The 24,227-nt window shown below is 23.4% G+C and overlaps 1 protein-coding gene across 1 annotated transcript; it reads right to left on the bottom strand.

The window, feature by feature from the left end:
- Positions 1-2,719: 2,719 nt before the first annotated feature.
- LOC145844629 (sodium- and chloride-dependent taurine transporter-like) lies at positions 2,720-23,607 on the bottom strand. Its single transcript, XM_082952028.1, has 14 exons — positions 23,466-23,607; positions 19,896-20,070; positions 19,693-19,827; positions 17,006-17,282; positions 16,592-16,724; positions 16,185-16,319; positions 14,064-14,168; positions 13,440-13,563; positions 12,590-12,702; positions 11,327-11,464; positions 8,806-8,908; positions 7,726-7,826; positions 6,011-6,178; positions 2,720-4,345 (listed from the first exon to the last, which is right to left on the bottom strand). Exons 1-14 carry the CDS (start codon positions 23,547-23,549, stop codon positions 4,115-4,117), a joined length of 2,022 nt encoding a protein of 673 aa, XP_082808154.1. The 5' UTR covers positions 23,550-23,607; the 3' UTR covers positions 2,720-4,114.
- Positions 23,608-24,227: the final 620 nt, after the last annotated feature.

Genomic DNA, 24,227 nt, shown 5'->3' with positions numbered 1-24,227 from the left:
TATGAGCGTCTTTATTTTTTTCGTTCAATAAACTATAATAGTAAAAGTTAACAAGTAATTTAAAACAGTTTAATATTTTCTTTAGAGTCTTTTTTCAATAATCAAAAAACTGATACATTTTTCCGAAATATCTAAAAAGTTTACAGTTTAATATATAAACAAATAAATAAGATGTAAGTTGAAAAATACTTAAACATTATCATAAAAGTTAGTAAAGAGTCCAAAAATAAACTTAAAAATTATTACCTACAAAAACATTTAAAAATAAGAAAACCGGTTGAAATTTGCTTTGATATCTTTGATAAAGTTTTGTTATAGCATTTGAAAACTAATATGTTATTTATGTGATATGATTAATTTATCAGCAACATTTTAAAAATAGTTGTTAAACAATTTAGTGTATTTTTTCTTAAATCCACATTATACTATAAAACTGTACATACTTTAAAATATTCACATTTTATAAAGCTTTTTAAAGTCGCGCAAAAATGAATTTAAAGAATACCATTATAAAAAAATTAATGCAGATGTTTAGTTTTAGTTGTTACCAAAAAAATAGTGATAAACATTACATTGATTTTCTTTACTTTATGAGTTTCTTATATTTGTTAATAAAAAATATTTTTTTACAATCTCTACAAACAAATATAATGATTAAAATTATATACAAAAAAGTGTACATGAAAAGCAAAATATGTTCAAAAACTTGGCATTAAGGTATGAAAAAATGAGTTACACATATGTTATCGATTTAAAATATTCATACTGTTCGTTCTGCATCTTAAATTTTTTAGGTTATAAGAAAACGTCGAGACTTAGGTTTGTAATCATTTTAAATTACAGTAACCTTTTTCTACACATAAGTCAATTTAAAAGTACATTTATTAAAATATTGTGTTTGTTAAAAAGTAAAAGCTCTGTAATTATTAAAAGAAAAAAAAGTTATTTGGTATTTTAGTAGTGAGCTTTTCACTTTATTGTTTCAATTTGTGCAAAACTTGAACACAAATGTAATGATAAATTTAAAACTTTTTTTTTAACTGACTAAAGTAGTAATAGATAACAGAACTATGTGACCTGCTGTACTCTATTTACAAAAAGATATATTTGCTATTCTGTAATATCTAGTTTTTCAACTTAACGACTATTTAGAAAATATTGTGGTGTTTCATGAAACAAACTTTAGTTTACGCTTATAATAAAAAATATAAATTTTTAGAGCTAGATTATTTTAACTCAAATTTCTTTGTCAGCCAGTTCAAAAAAGTTTTAATCATAAAAATAGGGCAACACATTGTGATTCTTTAATAAACTAGCTAGTAAATAATACATAAATTAATCTACAACGTAGACTTAGCATAAAATATATTCTTAAATAATTAATATTATTCAATAACTACAAAATAGATATTTATATTAACATACATATTTGAGCTTCCTTATGTTTTATAATTCTTTTTCATGGTTTTGATAAATTGCTTATAAACATAAAACTGGTTTTGCTCAAGTTATTTATATACTAAAAACCAAAACAGTAAACAAAAATTTAGAATATTAAGTTAAAACAAAATATTATTACTGTTTTAAAAACTCTTTTAAAAAATTAAAGAGTTATAGTTGAATATAAAAAAATCATTTATTGTTTAAACATACAAGTAAAAATATATATGTAGATTAAAAGTAACAACTTAAAAATAAAACATGTCTAAGTTAGTGAACTAAATTGTGTACTACTTTATTTTAGAATTTGATGTGTTAGTAAAACCTTTACTGCATATTCAATGAGTATATCTAAAAAAACGAACATTTACGGGGTTTGAAATTATTAAATTCTTTAAAAAGTCAGTCAAGGGCATAGGGGGGAGTCCAACATTTTTTTTTACTAAAAATAACATTGGATCTTATATGAAAGCTTTAAGTACAAACTAAAAGCCAGTTTTTATAGAATTAAAAAATATTATTTAACTTTTGAGATATTGTAATTTTTATTAAAAGTTGGATCGCAAGTTTTTCGGGGTTAATTTTCTCCGAAATTTAAAAAATCACTAAAAACCTATCTTCTCTTTCATTTTTTGAGATAGAGAACTAAAATTTTCAGGAAACGTTCCTTTTATAGTTTAAAAGACTTTGAATGTTGGAATTTTAAAAATATTAAAATTTTGTACAGAAAATACAAAAAAAATAGGTAGTTATTTTTTTAATTAAATTTTTATTTTCCAAAAAAAAAATCCTGCATTTAATTTTTTTTTAATTTAATAATACACTTTCCGTGATAATTTGAAGAAGATTGCTTAAAAAATGAAGGAAGAGATGGATTTTTAGTGAAATAGTCTTTTTTCGCGTTTTTAGTTAGCGCCTTCCATTAAGAATAAGAACCAATTGAGGTCTGCGACTTTGACTGCTCATATCTCAAAAAATACTTTGAATTTTTTCAAGCGGTTAAAAATGTCTGATAGCTCAGATAAAACTCTATAAAATAAGATAAACTTGTAAAAATCAAGGTGGACCACCCCTGTGCCCTAAACGCTAAACTAATTATTTTAATTTTTTTTTATAAAACAGGACAACTAATACTTTGCAATCTGTTGTTTGTTTTGCTACTTTTGAAAAAGATGTTAAGTTTAAAATAAAACTATCTTACTGCTTTCAAAATGCTTTATAGTATTTTGAAACTAACTAAATATTATATATGTAATTATCATAAAAAAGATAAACAAACTATTCTTTTAGTATTTATTTCAATCAACATTTATATGCGAGGTATGAATTTAAACTAAAAGTGATAGTCTGGTATTGTGTAAATTTTTGTTTCTTTAACTACTTTTAATTAAGCTTGTTATAAAGTATTATACGTGTGTTAGTAAAATAGAACAATAGATTTTCAAAATATGTTTTTAGTAGTATTTCAAAAAATAAAAAAAATACTTACAATAATTAAGATTTTTAAGCCATAAAAGCAAAAAACAAAATTGTACTTGCTTGAATTTTTCAATAAAATGCAATGCATGTTTAGGAAGTGTTTTGTGTTTATGTAACTGAAAATAGTTAAAGAAGAAAACTAAAGGCTCAGCAATAAATGCATACATTAGTACTATTATACTATTATGTATACTAATTGTAGTACATTAATACCATTATATAAGTATTATACGCCAACTAGAACAGCTCAATCAAAATCAGTATAACTATAATGATAGTATATTATTCAAATTGAAGTTTTAGGGCGTATTTTTGTAACAACACTTGATATAAACTTACATAAACAATTTTCGAAATATTTTTTGATACCTGCAAACTTTATTCCAAATTCATTAAAATATGTTATGGTACGAAAATAAAGCACATAAAATAAACTTTGAGTGTATACTTTTTTATATCTAATTAAAACTTGTTAGGAAATATTTTTATTGATTTAATAACTCAGATATACTTATTGAGTTTAAAACAAAACTAATTTTTTAGATAATATATCTCTACACATGATCATAGCTAAATTAAATATTCATAGAATATAGAAAGTAGAAAAATAACCTTACAACTTAGATGTCATATAATCTCATTTTTATTTTTAATAGTAATGAACTTTCTTTGTTTTGATTATGACTTTGAATTATTAGGCTAAATAACATAAAGCTATTTAAAGACTATTAATTATGTAAAGCTTGTAATAAGTAAAATTGAATTTTTTTTTAATAATTATGAAGAAAAAGTTAAATTATGAACAAAATAAATAAATTTGGCTCCTTTATGGTTTATATATTATTTGTTCGTAAAAATACTAATATTTGATTTATTGCAAACAAAAAAGTTTGAAGATAAGGATTATACACTACTTAAACTAGGACGACATTTAGGAAAACGTACAAATCAAGTATATATTTGATATACTGATTGAACTACACAAACACAAAAACATTTTAAAACGTTTGAGGAAGCTCATAATTAAAAACACATGCACATTCCAAAATATATATACAAATTCGACTTCAAAACTAGTTATGTTAAAAACTGCATACAAAATAACGAGCATAATTCGCTTTTTTTCATTAAAAATTAAGTTTACATTGAATTAGAATATATTTTCTCAGACTGCTTTGTTACATTCGTCGACGGTTTACATCTTAGTAGCTTTGTTATCCACAGAGTCAAAATAAGACGGTGGTTCGCTCGTGCTGGACGTTTTGTCCGCATATATGTCTGCCTTCATCTCCATTTTCTCTCCTTCTTTCTGAAAGAAGTTGCCGTTGAAGACTCTTTCCATGAGAGGAAACTTTTTGCTGTGCAGTTCGTCACCGTAGTCTTCGTGAGATGTGGCCAACGCTGGCGTTGTAAGTTTTTCCCAACGCTAGAAAACAAAAATTAGATGATAATATTTATCTTTTTTTTTTTTATGTACTACGAGTACATTATATCTACTACTAAAGCTAGTAGACTTTTAAAAAACCTAACACTCGAAAAACTATTGGTAGAGATGTTGGTGCATGTACACTCCATCTATTTTATATGACTTCAGTTAAAATTAAAATAAATTTTAAACTAATAATAGGGTGCGCACACGTTTTATCAAATGTTATTCAACATTTTTAAGGATTTTGAATTTTATCCGAAAACTTAATAACTCCTATTAGTAAACTAAACTAAAGACAACTTAACTAATTTGCATAATAAAAATATAGGTGTATGCAACTTCTTAAACTACCTAGAACTTGAATATTGACTAAAGGCAGCTATCTTTTAGTTCAAATATTTGCATATGCTTTTAAGTAAATAAAGTCAGTCTTAACTAAAACTACCAGTAGGTTTACCACAGAAATAGTGTACTTTAAGAAAATCAACTTTTTTATGAAATAATTATAATTTTTAGCGTCTTTCAACTTATTTTTAAAACTTTTATTTAAAAAAAAAAGTAAATATAGTTAATTAAAAAAAAAATTAAACAATAAATTATAAAATAATAATAACAAATTTTAACAGTACATGTTTCTGTGTGTCAACTTTTTGTATATCCCAGTGAACTTGTTTAGCTAAGATCTTTATTAGCAAACGATTAACTTTAAATTTCAATAGTTACATCGTAAAATATTCATTTCAAAGTTTATAGTTTAAAAATTAAAAACTATTAAAAATGCTTTCAGTAAGAACAAGTATGGATAATTCCGGAACTTTTATTTCTAAAGATTGGATAAAAGCATTAAAAAATATAGTACATATAATAATAAAGTTAATAAAAGAAAACTCAAGATAAAGTATTTTGAAAACTTGAACTTTAAAACATAAATAATACTCCAATATAAATCTGGAAACTTTCGTATTTTGAGTTAGTAAAATAACAAATATGCATAAAGACGATAAGTACTTTTAGTTTACAAAGTTTTACAAATAAGTTAAATTTATTAAACTCAAAACTCCTAACTTCGGAGAAACAATAAATCTCATTTTGTCCTACAGTTTTATAAATTTAAACTAAGACATCAAAGTAATAAATAAAAAATTTACTCACAACAACAAGTTGCTCGCTGAATTTATAGTACTTCTATAAGTAAACTTTTACAGTACACTATCCATTAAAGCAGTAATTGATGCGGTTTTTTATTAATATTTTAAAATGTAAACCAGCGTAGGTTCTTTACTATGCGAGATTTTATTTAGTCTTTTTACATCAGTACAAGGAGTCTGTATTTAATTTATTATATTGCAACTTTGATAAGAGGATAGGGTTGGTAGTTTTTCAAAACATAACTTAATAAAAGTTTCATTAAAAAATTTTAAAACAAAAATTTACTTACTAATTAAAGTAATTTTCTTTAACAAATAATAAATTTGTAAAAACTTTATATATATTAACAATTAGAAGCTATAGTATATTGTTTTGCTATTTCTTAATTATTTTTACCTTAATTACAGTACACCATTACTTAAGTTTCATTACTCACTAATATAAATGTTAATTTACTTGTAACAAATAAGTATCAAGTTAATCATTAATTAAGTACAGTTTTAAAAATCAAACCTCTTGCAAAGATCCACTGGTAACAAGCATTTTGTAGATGAAATAGGCAGGTATTACCAGCATGGAGGACAGAGCGAGACACCAACCAATCAAAACTCCCCACCACGGATACTCGTAATCGTTGTACGTTGGTGGTTGAAACCGTATCAGTGAGTATAAAAACGTTGCCTGTAAATAAAAGTTTTGTTAAAATCTACAAAAACATTTTTTTTTTATAAATATGATCAAAAATAACTCATTTTAAAACTTAATCTAATTTATTCAACTCAGAAATTTTTGATTACTGCTAGGGAATTAAAAGTAATGTAGAATTGAGACCAATATTTTTCATTTAATAATAAAAATTCTTAATTAACAAGTTTGAAGAAATTTAATGTTATAAATAAATTTTGACTAAACAAAAAATACAAACCAGTGTTAGCAAATATTTTAAATATCATAAACCTTTTTTTTCCAATTTTATTTTATGTTACACTATGTATAACAAAACTAGCTTTTGTGTAAAAATAAGTTAATTACAAATTAGGTTTAACACTCTGGAAAATATAAGCTTTCTCACTGACACTTTAACTAAAACTCTTGACCGAAAATATCGTCATATTTTGCTATATGTGAACTAAACTATGTTTAAAGGGGACAAAGCTAAAAACAAGATAATTATCAATGTACAATAACCAATGTATACCTTTATTTTTATAAAACTTAATGCTAAAATAGATTTGTGTAAAAATAAATAAAGATAGTCTCCTAACTCAATACGGATTTCATACAGGCTGTGATTGAAACCAGCAAATTATTTTATCATAAAACGAGTATTCTCTGAAAAATAATCTATATAAACTTTTATAAGTATTCATAAATGGTTAAAGTAAATACAATTACAATATACTGTTGATTTTTTGTTAACAATTTTCAGATAACAGTGTACTTAAAAGTATTTTGTAACGCAAAAGTGTAACGGCATTCAAAAAGAAAAATTGTTAGTAGACAACGATAAAATAAAATCTTAGTAACTAAGCGATACAAGCAGATGTTATCAGATAAAGAAAATGTTTATTTAATCTTGAAAATAAAAGTGAACTACTTTAAGATGTTCTATTGATCTACATGAGGTAATAAAGTTTATTTTGAAATTTTACTATTTCAAATCGCAGTTATGTTACTTTTTCTGTAACAAAATACTTTTAAGGTGTACTTTCACTTATTTAATTACTACACTAAATGTCAGAATTTATATAAACATTCACACACGTGTAGAAATTATGGGTCACAGCCAAAAAAAACTTGTTATGAAATGTTTTCTAAGAGTATCCATTTCATTTTAAAAGTTTATATGTATACTCATATTACAAAGTTTATATAAAGAATGGTTACTTTAAATTATTTGTAGATATTTATAAATATTTACAAGTTTTATTTGTCTTAATGTAAGTGTGTTAACTAACGATAATTTGCAATTTATCTAAAAACTTATTCATATACACATTTCAAAAATTATAAAGCACGCTCTTTAAAACTGTTTTAATTATATTTCAAAGTCTAAAAATGCAAGTTGTCAAATGATAATTTTTCTTTTTTTTTTAATTTTTGATGCTTACTAAAGCAATAGCGGAAAATAATCTAAAGGTTGTAATAAACGAATGAGTAATTTTGGTATGAATATAACTTTCAAAACTTAAGTTAAGCACTTGCAGAACCTAAACATATTTACTAACAGATGTCAATATTGGAGTTCCAAACGTCCAAATCCATTTCATTACTGGAAACGGGCGAAACCCGATCATCCTCGTTATATTTTGCCACATTCTTTCACCTCCTTAAAATTTTAATACAAATTGTACGCAGGTTCCTTTTTGACAATTTATCAAACTGAACTTACAAAAAAGATTTAACGTCAACAAGAAATTATATATTGGAACCGAGTGTGCGCTACCATTAAGTTTACAACTGTATTTATTTGTACCAACAGCTAAAAAATAATTTTTATAGAACTCTTACTTATAAGATAATGTTTAAAACTTTATTTTTTTAATTATTAGTTGAACTAAAATAAATTTAAGGACAAAGTATCGTTAACTATACTTAATATTTTCAAACCAATCAGCTTTAGAATCAAATGTGCTTAATCAATTTTTAAAGAGAAGATAAAACTTTCAAAGTTGCACAGCGTGTGTGAAAATAGGAAATCGATAATTTTCCGTTTACTCAAAAATCCTATTTACCAAAAATCAATACTTTTGGTTTACCATCTTTAAATTCTATTTAACTTTTTCAAAAATGTAAGTTAGCAGATTTTCAAGATTTTTTCATAACAAAGTTATCTATGTTTTAACTGTATAACTTAATCATATATTTTCAAATAGATCAAGTAATTATAAATTTTATTTTTCAGTTCTAAAAATGTTTTTTGTTTTTTAATTTTCAAGTTATTTTATTTATCATGGAAATACTTTATAACTAACACACTTTAACATGTATCTAACTAGGAAGTACTAAAACCAATTTACAATGCTTATTAGTAATAGAAAAACGTTAAAGTATTTAAACAGCAATTGTACTAAATTACTTCAACTAGGGTACTACGTTTTCTTGAAAATATAATTACTATAAAGAACAACTTTTTTTAACTCTTTATCATATTTTCATGAAAATTTTAAATAAAGGTTAAGAAACTGTATAACGTTTTACACAGAACCAATTATTTACGAACTTTAGCCTGATATTTTTTACTTTTGTTTTAAACTTAACATAAATTCATGCATAAAAAAAACTTGTGGAAAGTACAAAATACAAACCATAAATCCATGAAATAGCAGCGCACTCAAAGAAAGCAACCCAAAGTAAACACACACCGCTTGCCGCGTAGGTGTCGAACAATTGAAACACGTACATTCCTCCCTGTTAATCATAATTTTTAGTTTGTTAAGGTAATTTTTTTTTTAATCTATAAAAAAAATATTTAAATCAAATAAATCTTAACCTATTTTATTTGAAACAAATAGGGCTTAAACAATGTGGTCAGTAGTTTTAAATCTTTTTATTAATGTCAGTACTCATATGTAACATAAATACTGTAAGTACCAGGAAATTCAAAAATCAAAATAGTTTAAACAATCAAAACGCGCTTATTAGGAGTACTATTATTTAAAATTCAACAAAAATTAGTTCAATGTGAAATAATTAAAGAAAAAAATAACAAAAATTTTCCTTAAAAAAATTAAGATTTATCGTTTTAAAAACCATTAAAAAAAACTAGGACTTTAGATAAATAGTTATACAATCAAATACTTTTTTAGCTAAGTTAATATACAATAAACTTTATAATGTAATTTGACCGACAAAGTATCGAATAAAATTGATTTTTTTTGATCAATAATACATAAAAGTTATTAGAAAATTAAGTTAGTTCTAGCTCGATAATTAACAAACAAAAACAACTGTGAAGTTGTAAACACGAATAAAAAGTTACTAGGAATTCTATGTTTTTTATTACTATAAAAATAGTGTTATTACAAAACTATTTAAACTAGAAGATTATACAAATCAAAACTTAATTTTTTTTTAATCACAACAAGTAGTATAAAATTAGTAAAACTAACTCCACTTATGTTACAACAGTTTTAATATATTTATTTTTTGCTATATACCAAATATAAAACTACACTTATACTCTGACGCTTATCATTTGACAATAATTCAAAACCCTTTTATAGTTTACATATACTTATGTATAATTTTACCTACATATTAGTTCTTATAGTAACTCTTGGTAAACATAAAACAAATATAGTAAAGCAGACTACAATAGCAGATTTCTCGTTCAGTTTAAAGTTTTGAAGAAAAACTTAGTCAATTTTCTTATTACAGTAAAAAGTTCTTTTGTTAAAATATTTTAAACTTATTTTCATGTATTAAGCAATTGGAAAGCATATATAATTTTTTATTACAAAATTTAAATTGATTAAGTGAGAGTTTTGTTGATTCACTTAAAACTATTATTGCGTTTATAGAATGTAAGTTATTAATGATTGTGTCTAATTTAAATACTTATGTACCAAGAGCATTTTATTTTAAATAAATTAACACAGTTTAAAGTATTATACATTGTAAACCAAAACTATGCAAACTGAGATTTATAGAAGTAAAAAACTATATTTACACTACAGTAAAATTATCTAATATTTTAAAACTTTTAAACCTACAAACTTTATCTATATTCAACTTCTGAAACATAATCTAAAGCGTTTTTTTTTTTGAAGATAAAAATAAGTACAGAACAATATTTTGTTAGATAATTGTAGATAATGATTTAGTTGTTAGATAATATAAACATGATTATAAGTTGTGCTTGCTTTTAAATATTAAACTACAATTAAGCTGTATCGATCGTAGTGTTTTAGAAATTAAAACTTGACTAAATGCATATACATGAATAGGAAAACTTCCCAGGGGATACATAATTATAAAAACGATCTGTTTAAACTTACGTAAATGCGTGTAATATGATAATTACTCTAATATATTAGTCGATTTTATATAAGTCAATTTTTAACAACTATCATTCAAAAAGTTGTGATATATTCTGTAAGTTTCATTTGAACATAAAACTGAAACACTTATATTTTTTCATAAGTAACACATGAATTAAAAATTTAAGTGCACGACAACACAAAATAGAATAATTGTGAGTTATTGTAAATCAAATATTTGAATAAATATTTTTGTTTTTAAATTTTGTTTAACTATTGTAATCTTATTAATCAGACCTACATGAACATTTTCTTTTGTTTTCAAATTAAAATCTTTTTTTGAGTTACGGCTAAAAAGTTTTTAAACATACTAAAGTATAGCAAGTTTTAATAACTATAATTTATATATACATTTTCTCAATACTTAATTTATTATACAATAAACCACAATAACTGTGAGTTGTTGTATAACTAATTAATTAAATATTTAGCTCCAACTTTATTTTTCAAGCACTATTGACCAAAACTTTATAATAAAACTATAAATTTACTTTTTTAATATATCATAATCTTAATAATACTTAAACAATTTTTTATTTTAAAAACTATTCTTATTTTTATGATGTGGCCCCTTAAATTTTTTAAAATGATTTGAATTGTTGTAACTAATTTTGTCATGAAACCTAAAAATTTATATACAATTAGACACAAAAAAAATATATATTACATAAATATAACAGTAAAACAATATTTTTTTTTCTTTTTAACTAAGCGTATTTTTTTGTTTCGGCAAAAGCAACGGTGACTAAAAATTTTCCTTTTTTTCCTTATTAAAACTAAAACTTACATTTGTAACCATGCTAAGAGCAACTAAATATGATAGAAAACATGTAAGTGCGATGAATATTTCTCTGTTGTAACCTTTTCTTAACTTTTTCGGAAACAAATCCACTATAGACGTTATGAACCCTTCTGTCTCTACAAACTATCAAAAAATATGCAAAAGTTTAGAAATGTTATAAAATATAACTTAGAATTTGACAGCTTTGTTGCTTAACAGATATTTAACTATTTTTAATTAATAAAAATGTATCAATATACTAATATAAAAAATTTATTAACTTTTAGTTTATTTAGTTTTTTATTAGTTGTAAAAGTTTTATTCAAAACTGACCGAACAGAAATGAATTTTTTAGTATTTAATTTTAAATATTTTTAATACATATATCTGAGAATGACTTGGAATTCATAGAATATTTAAAAAATTACTGCGAAATATAATTTATCCTAGTCATTAAGAACAGTTACATAAAACTAGCTATAAATAACACATAGCTATATAGGTTTGAGGTCAATAGAATTAAATTTATTGGTGGTTTAACGGAATAATTACTAAGTTAAAAAAAACGACCACTGTAAATTTACTGGGTATAGAATAAGGTAAATTTTTAATCAAACAAATCGTAACTTTTAGCATAAAAAGCAGCGTTAAATGATTTGTCTTAGTCAATCAGAACAATAAGATAAAATAAAGGTCAATATTTATTGTAGAACTTAATTTAATGTGGTTTCATGGAATATTTACTGGTATTTAGCGAACAATAACTGTAAACTTATTTAGTAAAGAAAAATTTAACAAAACAAATACAATTGACTTTTTTAAGTGTGCTTAAAAAAAATATAAAAAATATTGAATACAAAGTTGAACTATTACATACCGTTCAGAACAATCAGCTAGAAAGGCCAATATTTAATGTAAAACGGTTGTGTGGTTAATTTAGCCAATACTTATGTGGTTCCAAAGAATAATTACGTGTTTAGAAATTAAATTAAAAATTAAAATTATTCAAAAGTAGTTTGTTCAAAAGTAAACTAGCTGACAGGCATAGAAAGCATATAATAAAAATTACTTTGACACGCCTGTTTTAAATAGCACAAATGTGCAAATTCTAAAGTAAATATATAACTGTTTTTCGGCTTAATAAAAGTAATATATAGAATAACTAAAGACTAAATACTAGCATAGAATTTAATCAAATAATTAAAATTAGTGAAGCTAAAGGTTAAACTTTTTTTAAACAGATTTATAAACAGTCCAATTATAACAAACCTGACTGTCTAGTCCGAGCAGCAAAATCATTATGAAAAAAAGAACTGCCCAAACTTGTGAGCCGGGCATAAGTGTGATGGCTTTCGGATAAGTTATGAATGCTAATCCAGGACCTAATTTTTAAAGCTAGAACAAGTTATTTAGAATAAAAAACGGTACACTTCTGTAAGCTTAATATAAATTATAATGATTTTAAAAGACAATTGAAACATGACTATTTTTTTATAGATTGTATTGATATTAAAACTTCGTTTAAAACTACTTTCAATCACTAAGTTATAATTTAAGTCTAACCGAAAATATACATTAAGTTTCTCTTAAAGAACATTAAGTTTAAGTAAGAGTAAAATGAGTCATTTAAGTCCGTATTAAATCTTTGTAAACTTATTGGTCAAAACTAAAGGTGTGAATCAAATTATAAAGCTTGACTTATGTTGAACAATTCTGCATGCACTTATACTTCAAGTGGTACTTAAACATTACTCACAAATTATATAAACTTTGTCATTCAGATAACATTTAGACAATAAATTCTAAATTACAGTTTTGCTGTTTTAAAAATAATACTTATCTATACGTAAAACAGATAAAAAACGTACAAAAATTGTGTTTGTTAACTACTTTCATTAAAATTTTATTTAAACAATAAAATAAACAAAATTTGATAAATAAAACAAAATCAAAAGATTTTAATTATCAATTGTGCAATTTACCAAGCTTATTGTTCATTAAAGTTAAAATTAGTATTTAAGAATTGGAACTTTTCAACTATTTTAGTTTGACTTTATTATTTTTTCAAGCTTTAAAATATCATAGTTCATTTAAAACAAATAAATAAGCTATATTTTACCTGAGCTTGCAACTTCTTGAATTTTGCGACCTTGTTGTTTTGACATAAAACCGAGAACACTAAAAACTGCAAATCCACTAATAAAGCTGGTACCAGAGTTCAAAATACTGAGTAGTATGCAATCCTACATATTATATGAACGTCATTTATCAAACTAACTCGTATAAACTAAGAAACAAACAGTTTGCTTTCAATTAAAAAGTTATACAAATATGGTTTTTTTTTTAACTTAATCAGTAGTTTGACAATTTTTTATTGAGTAAAGATATTTAGAAATAACAATAAAACTAGAATTTATTTATAACTTGTTTTAGTCAGTTAAGGAAGTTTTTACAATACAACTTAAATAATTTGGTGCTAATAAAAAAAAATATTTAATAACTTACGAACTTACTTTTTATTATTAATTAATATTTATTTGTTATTATTTACTTTACTAAAAATTATAATTGCAAAAGATATGTTAGAAGTAGAAAAACTTATTAAAAAAAAAACACTTATAATAAACTTGAAAAATAAAGTTTTAAAAAAATACAAATTTCAGATTAATGTGTTTATTTATTATTTTAATTCATGTTTATGTAAGTCTTGAATATTTTAAGAACACAAACAACAAAACTTTACCCGATAACAATTGTTGTCGAATAGATTGTAACTTCCTAACGAAATAAGTGCGCCTAAACAAATTGCAAAAGAAAAAAATATTTGAGTGCCAGCATCAATCCAAACCTATGATTAAACCATTTAATAGATTTATTAAGCAAAAAATATAACTACAATTAAACTAATCAAAAACTATAATAAGATTACATTTTTCCTCTGGTCAAGTTAAAAATATTAGCATAAATTAAAATTCTAACTTGTTAAACATAAATAAATGCAAGGACCTTATATCTCTGTAAAATATTTAGGATTTCTTTGGAAAGTATATACTATACTTTACAGTGTAACATGATGTATAAAAAGTTAAACTGTAAAAATAATACTCTGCTAAGTTTTAAAATTAAATAATCTATTTATGTTAATTAAAAACTTTAATTTTATAAGTTTAAAAAGTTAAACAAAGGAGTCAAGAGTTTAATATTATTAATAATTTGTTTAGTGTTTAGCTATCTAGTAATATACATAAGTAGTTTTTTTATGAAATAGCTTTGTTTTGTAAAGCAGTTTCGTTTAGCTTAAAACATTAAAGTAAGTAATTTAGTTTATGTTAAAATAACTTTAAGAACATTTGTGCAATTTTCTTTTGGTAATAATATCGCTTAAGAAATAAAGTAATTTTAGTGGTAAATCTGAAAACTAAGATTATCAGTTCAACTAGTTAATAATAATTTTATACGAAAATACATAAGTTTTTATTCAAAAATTAAAAAACTTTACTAAAAAGTAATAGTATATATAAAAAGTTGGCAAAGAAACTTGATAATGATTTATGCAAAAATTGTTTCTAAAACATAATTTTGCATTGTAACTAATTTTTATTTTAAGTATTCAAAAAAATATTGCTACAAAGTTTAAGCAAATTTCATCATCAAACTAATCGATTTCACTTTCTATTTTCTTTTAGCTTGCGCAAAATCAACCTTATGTTGCAAATTTAAAAAGCTTTTACTACAAGTATAACTACTTTAAAAATTTATGTTTTGTTATACTAGGTAGAATTAAAACAAATTTAATATTGTTATCAGATAAACTAAATATTATCAGAAACTAATTAATATTAAATATTTAATTTTTAAAGCATACATAGGTAACATAAAACATATGTAAGTTGTAACTGATAACATAAATTTGAAATTGATTAAGAAAACTCTATAAATTTACAATAATAAACATTATTATTTTGAAAGACAACACTTATTACGTATATTTAGACATTAACTGATTTAAGTATAAGTTAAATAGAATAAAACAAAATTCCTAAACTATGACTGAAGTAGTGTATAGTTATAAAGTAAAACAAACATTCAGACAAGACAGAAAATTACAATATTTTAGATATATTTAAACTGAATAATTTATATAATTAGATTAAAAAACTAGAAATTCAAACTGTTGCGAGCATAAAACGAAAATATTTCTAGAGTTTTATGATGATTTCCAAGAGAACTACTTAACATCACTTATAAAGTTATGCAGTCTTTAAATTTGGTAAAATTTGTTTTGTTTTTTACTCTATATTTTAAAACTATGTCTTCAAGTAGAAGAAATTTAAATTCTAGGTAATGAATACCTAATTATTTAAAGACTGGATAATTTTATAATTAATATTAGTATTTTACTTGGAAATTTGAGAGATATTTACGTTTTGGGCTCGCAACATTTGGAGCTTCTTAGAGTTTCTGGTTATAAAAAGTACTTATATAACTTAATTTAATTCAAAGACATATTTGTAATAGTCTAATAGCTGATAACAACAATTTGTTATCAGTTAATTATCAAAAAAAGAAAATTAATCGATCTTTATTTCCATTTGAATTTACTTAAACAAATTCACTCCTTTTAAAACATTTGAATATTTTAAGTTATTTAAGTATTTTATTTACTCAACATAGGACAGTGAGTTATGGTTTACTTATGATAATAATAAAAAAACTGTAAAAACTTAAATAAACTAATAGTCAATATTTTTACAATTTATTTGTGGTAGAAAGTTCTTGCTCAAAGTATCATTTATCTTTGTATTCAATTTAAAATCATTGAATTAATGTTGTTCTAGTATTAAGAGTAAATATAGCAAATCACCTGTGCTTCAGCAAGTTTTGTAATGTTGGGAGTCAAGTAAAACTTAATTCCATCAGCAGCACCATCCAAAGTTACACCTCGAATGACAAATACTATAAGCATAAGAAAAGGAAAGGTAGCAGTAAAATACACAACCTAAAAAAGAGTTTTAAAAATAAAAAGATCATTATATTTATTCTTTCAAAAATTTATTTTGCAAACTAAGTTTCGGTCAAAGACCTCGTCAGTGCTTAAATAAATCTAAAAAAAGATATGTGACAGTCATGGAAAATAGCATTTAAACAATTAAATTAAAATAAAAACAAATTATTACTGACATATAAAAAGATCATTATCTAATTTAATTCTAAACTATTTGATTTATATATGATAGTCTTAAATAGAAAAATTATTCTAAAGAAAGTGACCTTTCCAGTTGACTTTACTCCCTTCCAGATACAGAAGTAACAAATGATCCAAGCAGCAAGCAAGCTTAGTGCTAGTTCCCATCTTATTGATCCAACTTCTCCTAAACCTGAAGATAATCCAAGGACACGACGCCTACATATTTAAATTACTTATAAAAATTTGGAAATGGCAGTAGTTTCGATACATCTCTATTTTTACAAAATTCAATAAATAATTTTACAGTGTTTTACAATATAGTAATATTCAATAATCTTTATACAAATTCTAATTGCGCGTTAAATTATAAAAAGTAAAAACGTGCTGCATTACACTGTTAATTAATTATATGTTGCAATTAAGCTAACATTTAATGACAAAGCATCAATGAGCAGTTTTCAACAAAAAAAGTATTGTATTAGTGTCTAAATACTGACTCCCAATACTCCTGCTCAGATGACGTTATTTTTCCCGTGCAATTTTCAAAATTTTCAACTGGTATTACTACAGTAGTTGCATTAGAGATGTTAGTTGCTACGCTATCTTCATTGTTGAAATTTGAGCAACAAGGGGTGTTCCACTCGTGCCCACATTTCGCCCATGGTAACTCTTGGGTAGTAAAGCTTTGAGTTAGGTAGAAGATAGCCCATGCAAGTATGACAATGTAGTAAATATTGAGCAGCGCCACAATCACCATTGAGGAATAACCGATTCCTGTGACGTCATTAAGTGTTTAATTATACCCTACCTACTCCTACCTTGACTGCCTTAGTAAAAATTAAAACCAAATTAACTGGTATTGAAACTTTCATACTGTATTTCAAATTCATCTGGCAAATTTAAGTTCAATATATACTTAACAATAATAATTTATATATAGACTATTTTTTCAAAATTTAGATGACTTTTTAAACCTAAAATTAAATTTTACAGAAAAAAATAATATTTATGTTTAACTAAGCATACTATAAATCTTAATTGAAACCTTTTTTACAATTTCAAGTTTCCTGCCAAAAGCTTTTTTTTAACTTTTAAATTGATAAGTTTTTTATTCAAACTACTGTTGTTGATTACTAACAAAAAAAAAATTACGAAGACCGTGAATAAATATGTATTTTCAATTACTTACATTACTAATCACAACTTTGTAATCAATATAAACAAACTATATGAGCATATTGTGAATTGCTGGACAAATGAACTGCATGTAGTATATTAAAAAACATACCAAGAGCTTTTGATATTTTAAACAAGTTCTGAATTTTATTTAATTTTTTCAATACATTTTATAGAAGTTTGATTGTTGATAATTTTTAAATAGTTCAAAACTTGCTTAATTACATTAACTATTCTTTTTAGTTTTTTATTACTTACATACACTTACGTTATGGTGGTTGACTAACTTTTTGAGAATACTTACATACTAACTAACAAAGGTATAGAAGACCTTTTTTTAATCATTCTGCTTGTTAAACTTTCAATTATAACTTGTTACTTTTTTTAAGCAATAAACATTGTATAAAAGTTGAAAACCATCATATTTTGCTAAAAGTTTTTTAAATATATAGTTAACAAAATATTTTTTTCAATAAAGATTATAAGCAAGAAATTAGAAAAAACAAAATTTTCTTTTTCAAAAATAAAGTAGTAGTTGATATTTTTACTTTAAACGTTTAGTTTCTTTAACAAACTCACATATCCATTAAATTTAAAAAAATATCAACTACTTTATTTAAATAAATAAAATGAGGCTAACATAAAAATAATAACAAACTAAATACCAGGCACAGAAGCATACTGCTAACTTGTTTGAGATTCAACACAGGGGAGAACCCTGTTATTTCTAATAAACAAATAAAAAACAAATAAAAAATTCAACTTTGTTAACATTTTAGATAAAAGGTAGTTGATCTTTCTAAAGTTTAACTTGTATATTAAATTATACCAAAGCAATTAAAACACTTTAGCTTTTTCAAAAGCACAACAAGTTTGAAAAATTTAAAACACACTAAGCTAAAACATATAGTAACACTAATATCGATATCTTAGAGACAACTTAACTATTTTTTTTAAATACTCATTATTTAATTTAAAAACATGATCTATATTACAGTTTTACAAGTTTTAGTTCATTTCAAACTATTCAATGATATAATATATTCATTAGTTTTACTTCAATGATATAACTTGATGCAGCATTTACTATAATCTTGATTTAATTGACTTTTTTTTTTTAATTTAATGAAGGTTTTATAATAAAATAACTATACAATTAGTTACAAATTTATAAAAAATTGTAAAACTTTAAATATCTATGGTACTTCTATAAAATATAAATTAAAATTCAAAAATGCTAGGAACTTTCTAAGTGCATTTACTGTTAGATAACTAAATTAAATTTAAAAGATCAAGCAAAACATTAAGCTTTTTTTTTCGCTTATGAATTAAAAAGCATTGTACCACTGTTTACTTTTTAGTGTTTTTTCACTGGACAAAATAATATAAAATACTTTAACACAAAAAATTACTTATTAGATCAGTTCAAATTTTGTAGACCTGTTGTTGAATGTATAATAGTAAACATTTTCTTTAAAATTCTAATTATTGTTTTAAAAATGCTTTAACTTTCTGAACCGTACCTTAAAAAACGCTTATAGTTGCTTTTTCAAAGTATAGGCTATTACCCAAAGCTCTCTAATAAAACAATTTGTTACAAAAATAGCCCAAATTTAGAAATCTGTTGAAACATGTAAAACCCTAGTACACATTTGTTTTTTATTGTTCTAAACAATGTAATAAAAATATCACAACCTTCTGAACTTTACCTTAAAAATCACATACTTTTTCCAGTGAAAAAACGACTATGCTTTTTTAACAACAACAAAAAATTTAAATTTAAGCAAGAAATTTTAGAATATTACAAAATTTTGTTTTTAAAAAATAACAACCATTAGAAGCTGGTAAAAAATTGAAACATACACAAACACATTGATATAATTTTTCTTAATTTAAAAATAAAAGTATAAGAAGTGTAACTTATAACATTTTAACAGATTTTAGTTAAGCCTGTAAAAAAATCCAATACAAAAACTTACTTTGAAAAAAATCAAAATAAATGTTTTACCTGCAGTTATTGGTGCAAGTCTCATCCAACTTGTTATTCCTCCTTCACTTAAATACTGTCCAATAGAAACTTCAAGAAAAAATATTGGTATGCCTCCAAAGATGAGAAATATAAGGTATGGAATAAGAAAAGCACCTGATTTTTGAACAAAATTTAAAAACTTTAATAAGAATTTTTTTTAAATCTTATAGAAATAAACGAACCACCACCATTTTTAAATGCTAGATAAGGAAATCTCCATACATTTCCTAATCCAACAAAACCTCCAGCAACAGAAAGTAGAAATTCTGTTTTACTGTTCCATTTTTCTCTAGTTACATAATTGCCTTCACCGATACTCTGGCTGGACATTTTACTTGATGGATTTTTTTCTACACTCTTAACAAAAGTTTATAATATTAAAACAAATTTATCAAAGTTTAATATATATTACTAATTAATATTTAAAAGAATAATAACATTCTACCAAAATAATTTCAAAATATTAGGTATAGTATTAGCAAACTAAGAATACTATAAACAGTATACTTATACTTATAGTCAGAAGCATATATTATTCTAAATGTATGAATATATCGTTTCTTCCTATGTAAGTTTAGTCTTTACTAAATTACATCTAGTTCAGTATTTTTTATTTACATGATAGAAACTATGTGTCATAAATATATTTTAGGTAGAAAATAAACACTAATATTTTTATTTTATACTACATTACCTACACAATTAAATTCTAAATATGTAATAGTATGTTAATTTGATTATTAACAACACTTTTTCTTTTTCTCTTTTATAGCAAAAAATTCCAAGTCTCAAACTCTGTCCTTTGCCTCTATCTAATAAAAAGAGATTTTTTGTATGTGTCAACTAGCTGGGTTTAATCTTACAAATATTAAAGTTAAACAGTATTTTATACTAAAGGAAAATTAAACCTATAAGTTTCCTTATACAACTAATTTAATAAGCTATGCATTTAAAGTATTCAAGTACCAAAAACGTATATACTTTTTGGAATTTAACTTTAGAAAAAAATATTTTAGAAAAAATAATATTATAGCTTAAATAAAAAAAATTAAATACTATAATACAGTTGAATGTTATAATACTTTTTGGAGCCACTATTTAGTGCAAAGAATAACTTGTTTTTCTTACTGAAGTAGTTTCCAGAAAACTTAAGTACTAGAAGTTACACGGTTTTTAAAACTCATATTGATAAATCTTTTTTTATATATGTCTACCACTTATTTCCAATCTTGTATATTTAGTCTAAACTAAGTCATTTGGACCCCTATGCCATTTAGTCATACACTTTATCCAAAACAATTAACTCCCCAAATCATAACACTTCATCTACTGATATTTAACAATGTAAGTTATACCATTCTACTCTGAACTGCATACACGCTTATAACAACTTTTCTGTTTGTTTTATATGAATTTTCACAACTTAGTTTTGTTTTGTAAAAAGCACTGAAAGTAAACTCAATAAAACACCTTTTTCGTGTATTGTTTAGTATGAAAAAAAAAGGAATTATATTTACTTAACAAACATACTTTGTACATTTTTTACGTTTACAGAACTTTACTGCACTTAGTTTGAGAACTAGTTTATCATTTACTGAAGTTATAGAAAGTAATATTCGACCAGAAAATACACCAGGTAATTTATTGTTTTATTTAAGTGTTTACACAATCTTTTTTATTTTTAGAACGTTTATGAATAATAAATAGTAATTCAAAATTTTTCACATAATAAGAACTTCAGTGTAAAATATTTAATGTTTTCGATGCAGCAAAAAGTTTTTTAACATTTATTTTAACAGTTGAAGAATCATCAGCTAATTTATTGTATCAATTAAAAGTTTTAAAAACAAGTTTTTTTTCTAAATGAAAATAGATTTGTGTGGTTCAAAGTTTACATAAGTCTAAGATTTTATTACTTAGTAACATTGATGATATTTTTTTTTACTATTCTCAACGGATTTAAATTACAACTGTTTAAGTTAGAATTACTTTATATTATACTTAACTGAACAAAAGTTAATTTAAACTTTGTTTTTTTTAACGTAGAAAAATATCAGAGTTTATTGAAAAAAAATTTTAAACGTAAGTTAGGGTAATTTATAAACTGTTTTGTGAAATGTAGTATTTCTTTTTTTGAAAAAAAAAAGATCTATGATTTTTATAAGTTGCGAAGATAGTGTACTTAAAAGTTTTTATACTATAAAATACTTTTTTTCATTAAAACTTACAAATTTTTGTTAAATTTTAAGTTTTTATTTTTAAAGTGTTTTTTTTTCTCCTTTTAATTGTTTTTATTAGAAAAAAATGTTATTAACTTTATTAGTAGTGTTACTTAAGTACTAAATAAACTAATTATGGTCAAAATTGTTTGGTTTGTTTACAATAAAGACATCGATAAGGTACGTAACGCACCTATAAGTAAGCTAAATTGTGTAGTCTACCTAAAGTGAAACCGAAACCTTTAAGTTTTGAGACAAATTTCATCCTTTTTACATCGTATAAAAGATAATTACTTTTAATTAAAATACGGTCTATCTGTTTTAAATTTAAGTTCTTTTTTTTTTGTGTTTTATATCATTAACTTTATAAAAATTTTGTTTTTTCATTTTAATAATGGTTTTATAAAAGTTTTTGATCTCGCTCATTTCAGATTAAAAGCTTTTATCGATGTCCCTACTAAATGTACTATAACTATGCTATAAAACCGAGCTTTGTTGGAATTCACTCTTAATTTTGCTGCATATGAATTTTTTGTTTTCGCTTTAGAAAATTAGCTAAGTTTTTGTGGTAATTCTATTGTCCTTTCTATCAAGTTTATATTTTATCAAAAAAAAATTATTTTCCTTTTGAACTATTTTTAAATAAAATATAGAAAACAACCTTTGATTATTTTTTACTTAGTTTAAAAAAGTATTAAAGGTTTAACTCAGTGAAAATAAAACAAGTTTAAAATTGTTAACAGGTATTACGTATAAACTTAAAATAAATTGTTGGAAAGTATATTTAAAGGTCAGTCTGAGCTGAAAAGGCTGAAAAAAAAGAAGCTGAGTCAGCAATTTTTTTTAAAGCTTTTTTCTTTTTGTTTCAATATACCCTTACCCCTAACTAACCTTATCCAAACATATTAAAAACTAATTAAAAAATAAAGTTTTGATAGTTAAAATTTAAAATTACGAAAAAAAACTTTTTTTTTGATGACTCGGAAATTTTTTAAAGCTCATACTGACCTTTAAGTATAGAAGCCTGCCTAAATTGTTTAGTTCACAAAATTGGTACATTATAGTTGAACTTATCTTTAAATTATTGCAAGTTGAAAAATAAAATTTCAAAAAACTGTTCAACTTCATGGTATCCTAAAAAAAAAGTTTAAATCAATTGCTATTTTCTTGGCAAAAATCCCACACACAAAACTTAAGTTTAAACAGTATATTGTAATATTGAAAAATATGCAAAATAGAATAACTATACTTCAAGTATTGAAAAAAAAATTATGGTTTTATAAATATAGTCTGTTTTTTTTTTTCTTTTTCAACAATTATCTTCGAAAGTTAATGTTACAGTTCCTAAATAAATAGTTTAAGTAATTAATGTTAACTTACTGTTTACAAATTTTTTATTTCAATCTTTTTAAACATATTTGGACTTATTTTGAAGTAAATTATTTTAAACGTTAGTATATGAACTAAAAATACTAAATATTTTAGAAGCAATTTGTAACAGTTAGTATGTTTTAAATAACAACTTTTTCTTACGTTTTTTATCAGAAATTGATTTTCTTCTTTTCCACTAACATCGTTCTGAGTTCCGTTATTAGGTTCTTTTACATACTTTTCCATTTGTTATCTTTAGTTATCAAGCTTGTTTGAAAACTGTTTTCTTATTGTTATACAAACTTATTCTGTTTACAGTATAAATAAAAGTTATTATACAGATTGTTTTGTAATTAAAACTTTAAAAATTACTAAAACTGTAATAGTTTGTTTTATAAAACGGAAAATAAAGTTTTAAGTTTAAAAAGAAATTAAAAGTTAATTATCTAATATTTTTGTTGTGTAAATAAGAAAACTTACTCACCCAATATAAACTATTAGTAATCTCACTTAAAAACTTTCTTTCTTAAGTAACTTGAAGTAAAATAAAACTTAATGTTTGACAATACAACAAAAATTGTACGGTACATAAATGTTTTCGTTAAATTTAAGCAATAAATGTTAAAACTCTTGAATTTAAATTGGTAAATTTCTAACACACTAAGTACAACTTTTAAACAAACAAAACTCCATACATGAGTACTTTAATGTTAAATTTGTTTATTAAAAATTTTAAAAAATATTATAAACTATTAACTAAAGTAACAAAGTTTTCTTACAGTTTAAAGAGTTTTTGTATATACAAACAAAAAATTTTAACAACTATTACAATAAAAAAATGCGTTTTTTTTTTACTGCAGTGGTTTTAATTGTTATTAAACTCAATTATTTACTCAATTTATTAAACTCGTAGAATTAAATTCT

Source organism: Thalia democratica, chromosome 9 (genome assembly GCF_965202585.1).
Source record: "Thalia democratica chromosome 9, ktThaDemo2.hap1.1, whole genome shotgun sequence".
In the NCBI taxonomy this organism is placed as follows: Eukaryota; Metazoa; Chordata; class Thaliacea; order Salpida; family Salpidae; genus Thalia; species Thalia democratica.
This window is presented reverse-complemented; position numbering and strand designations above follow the sequence as displayed.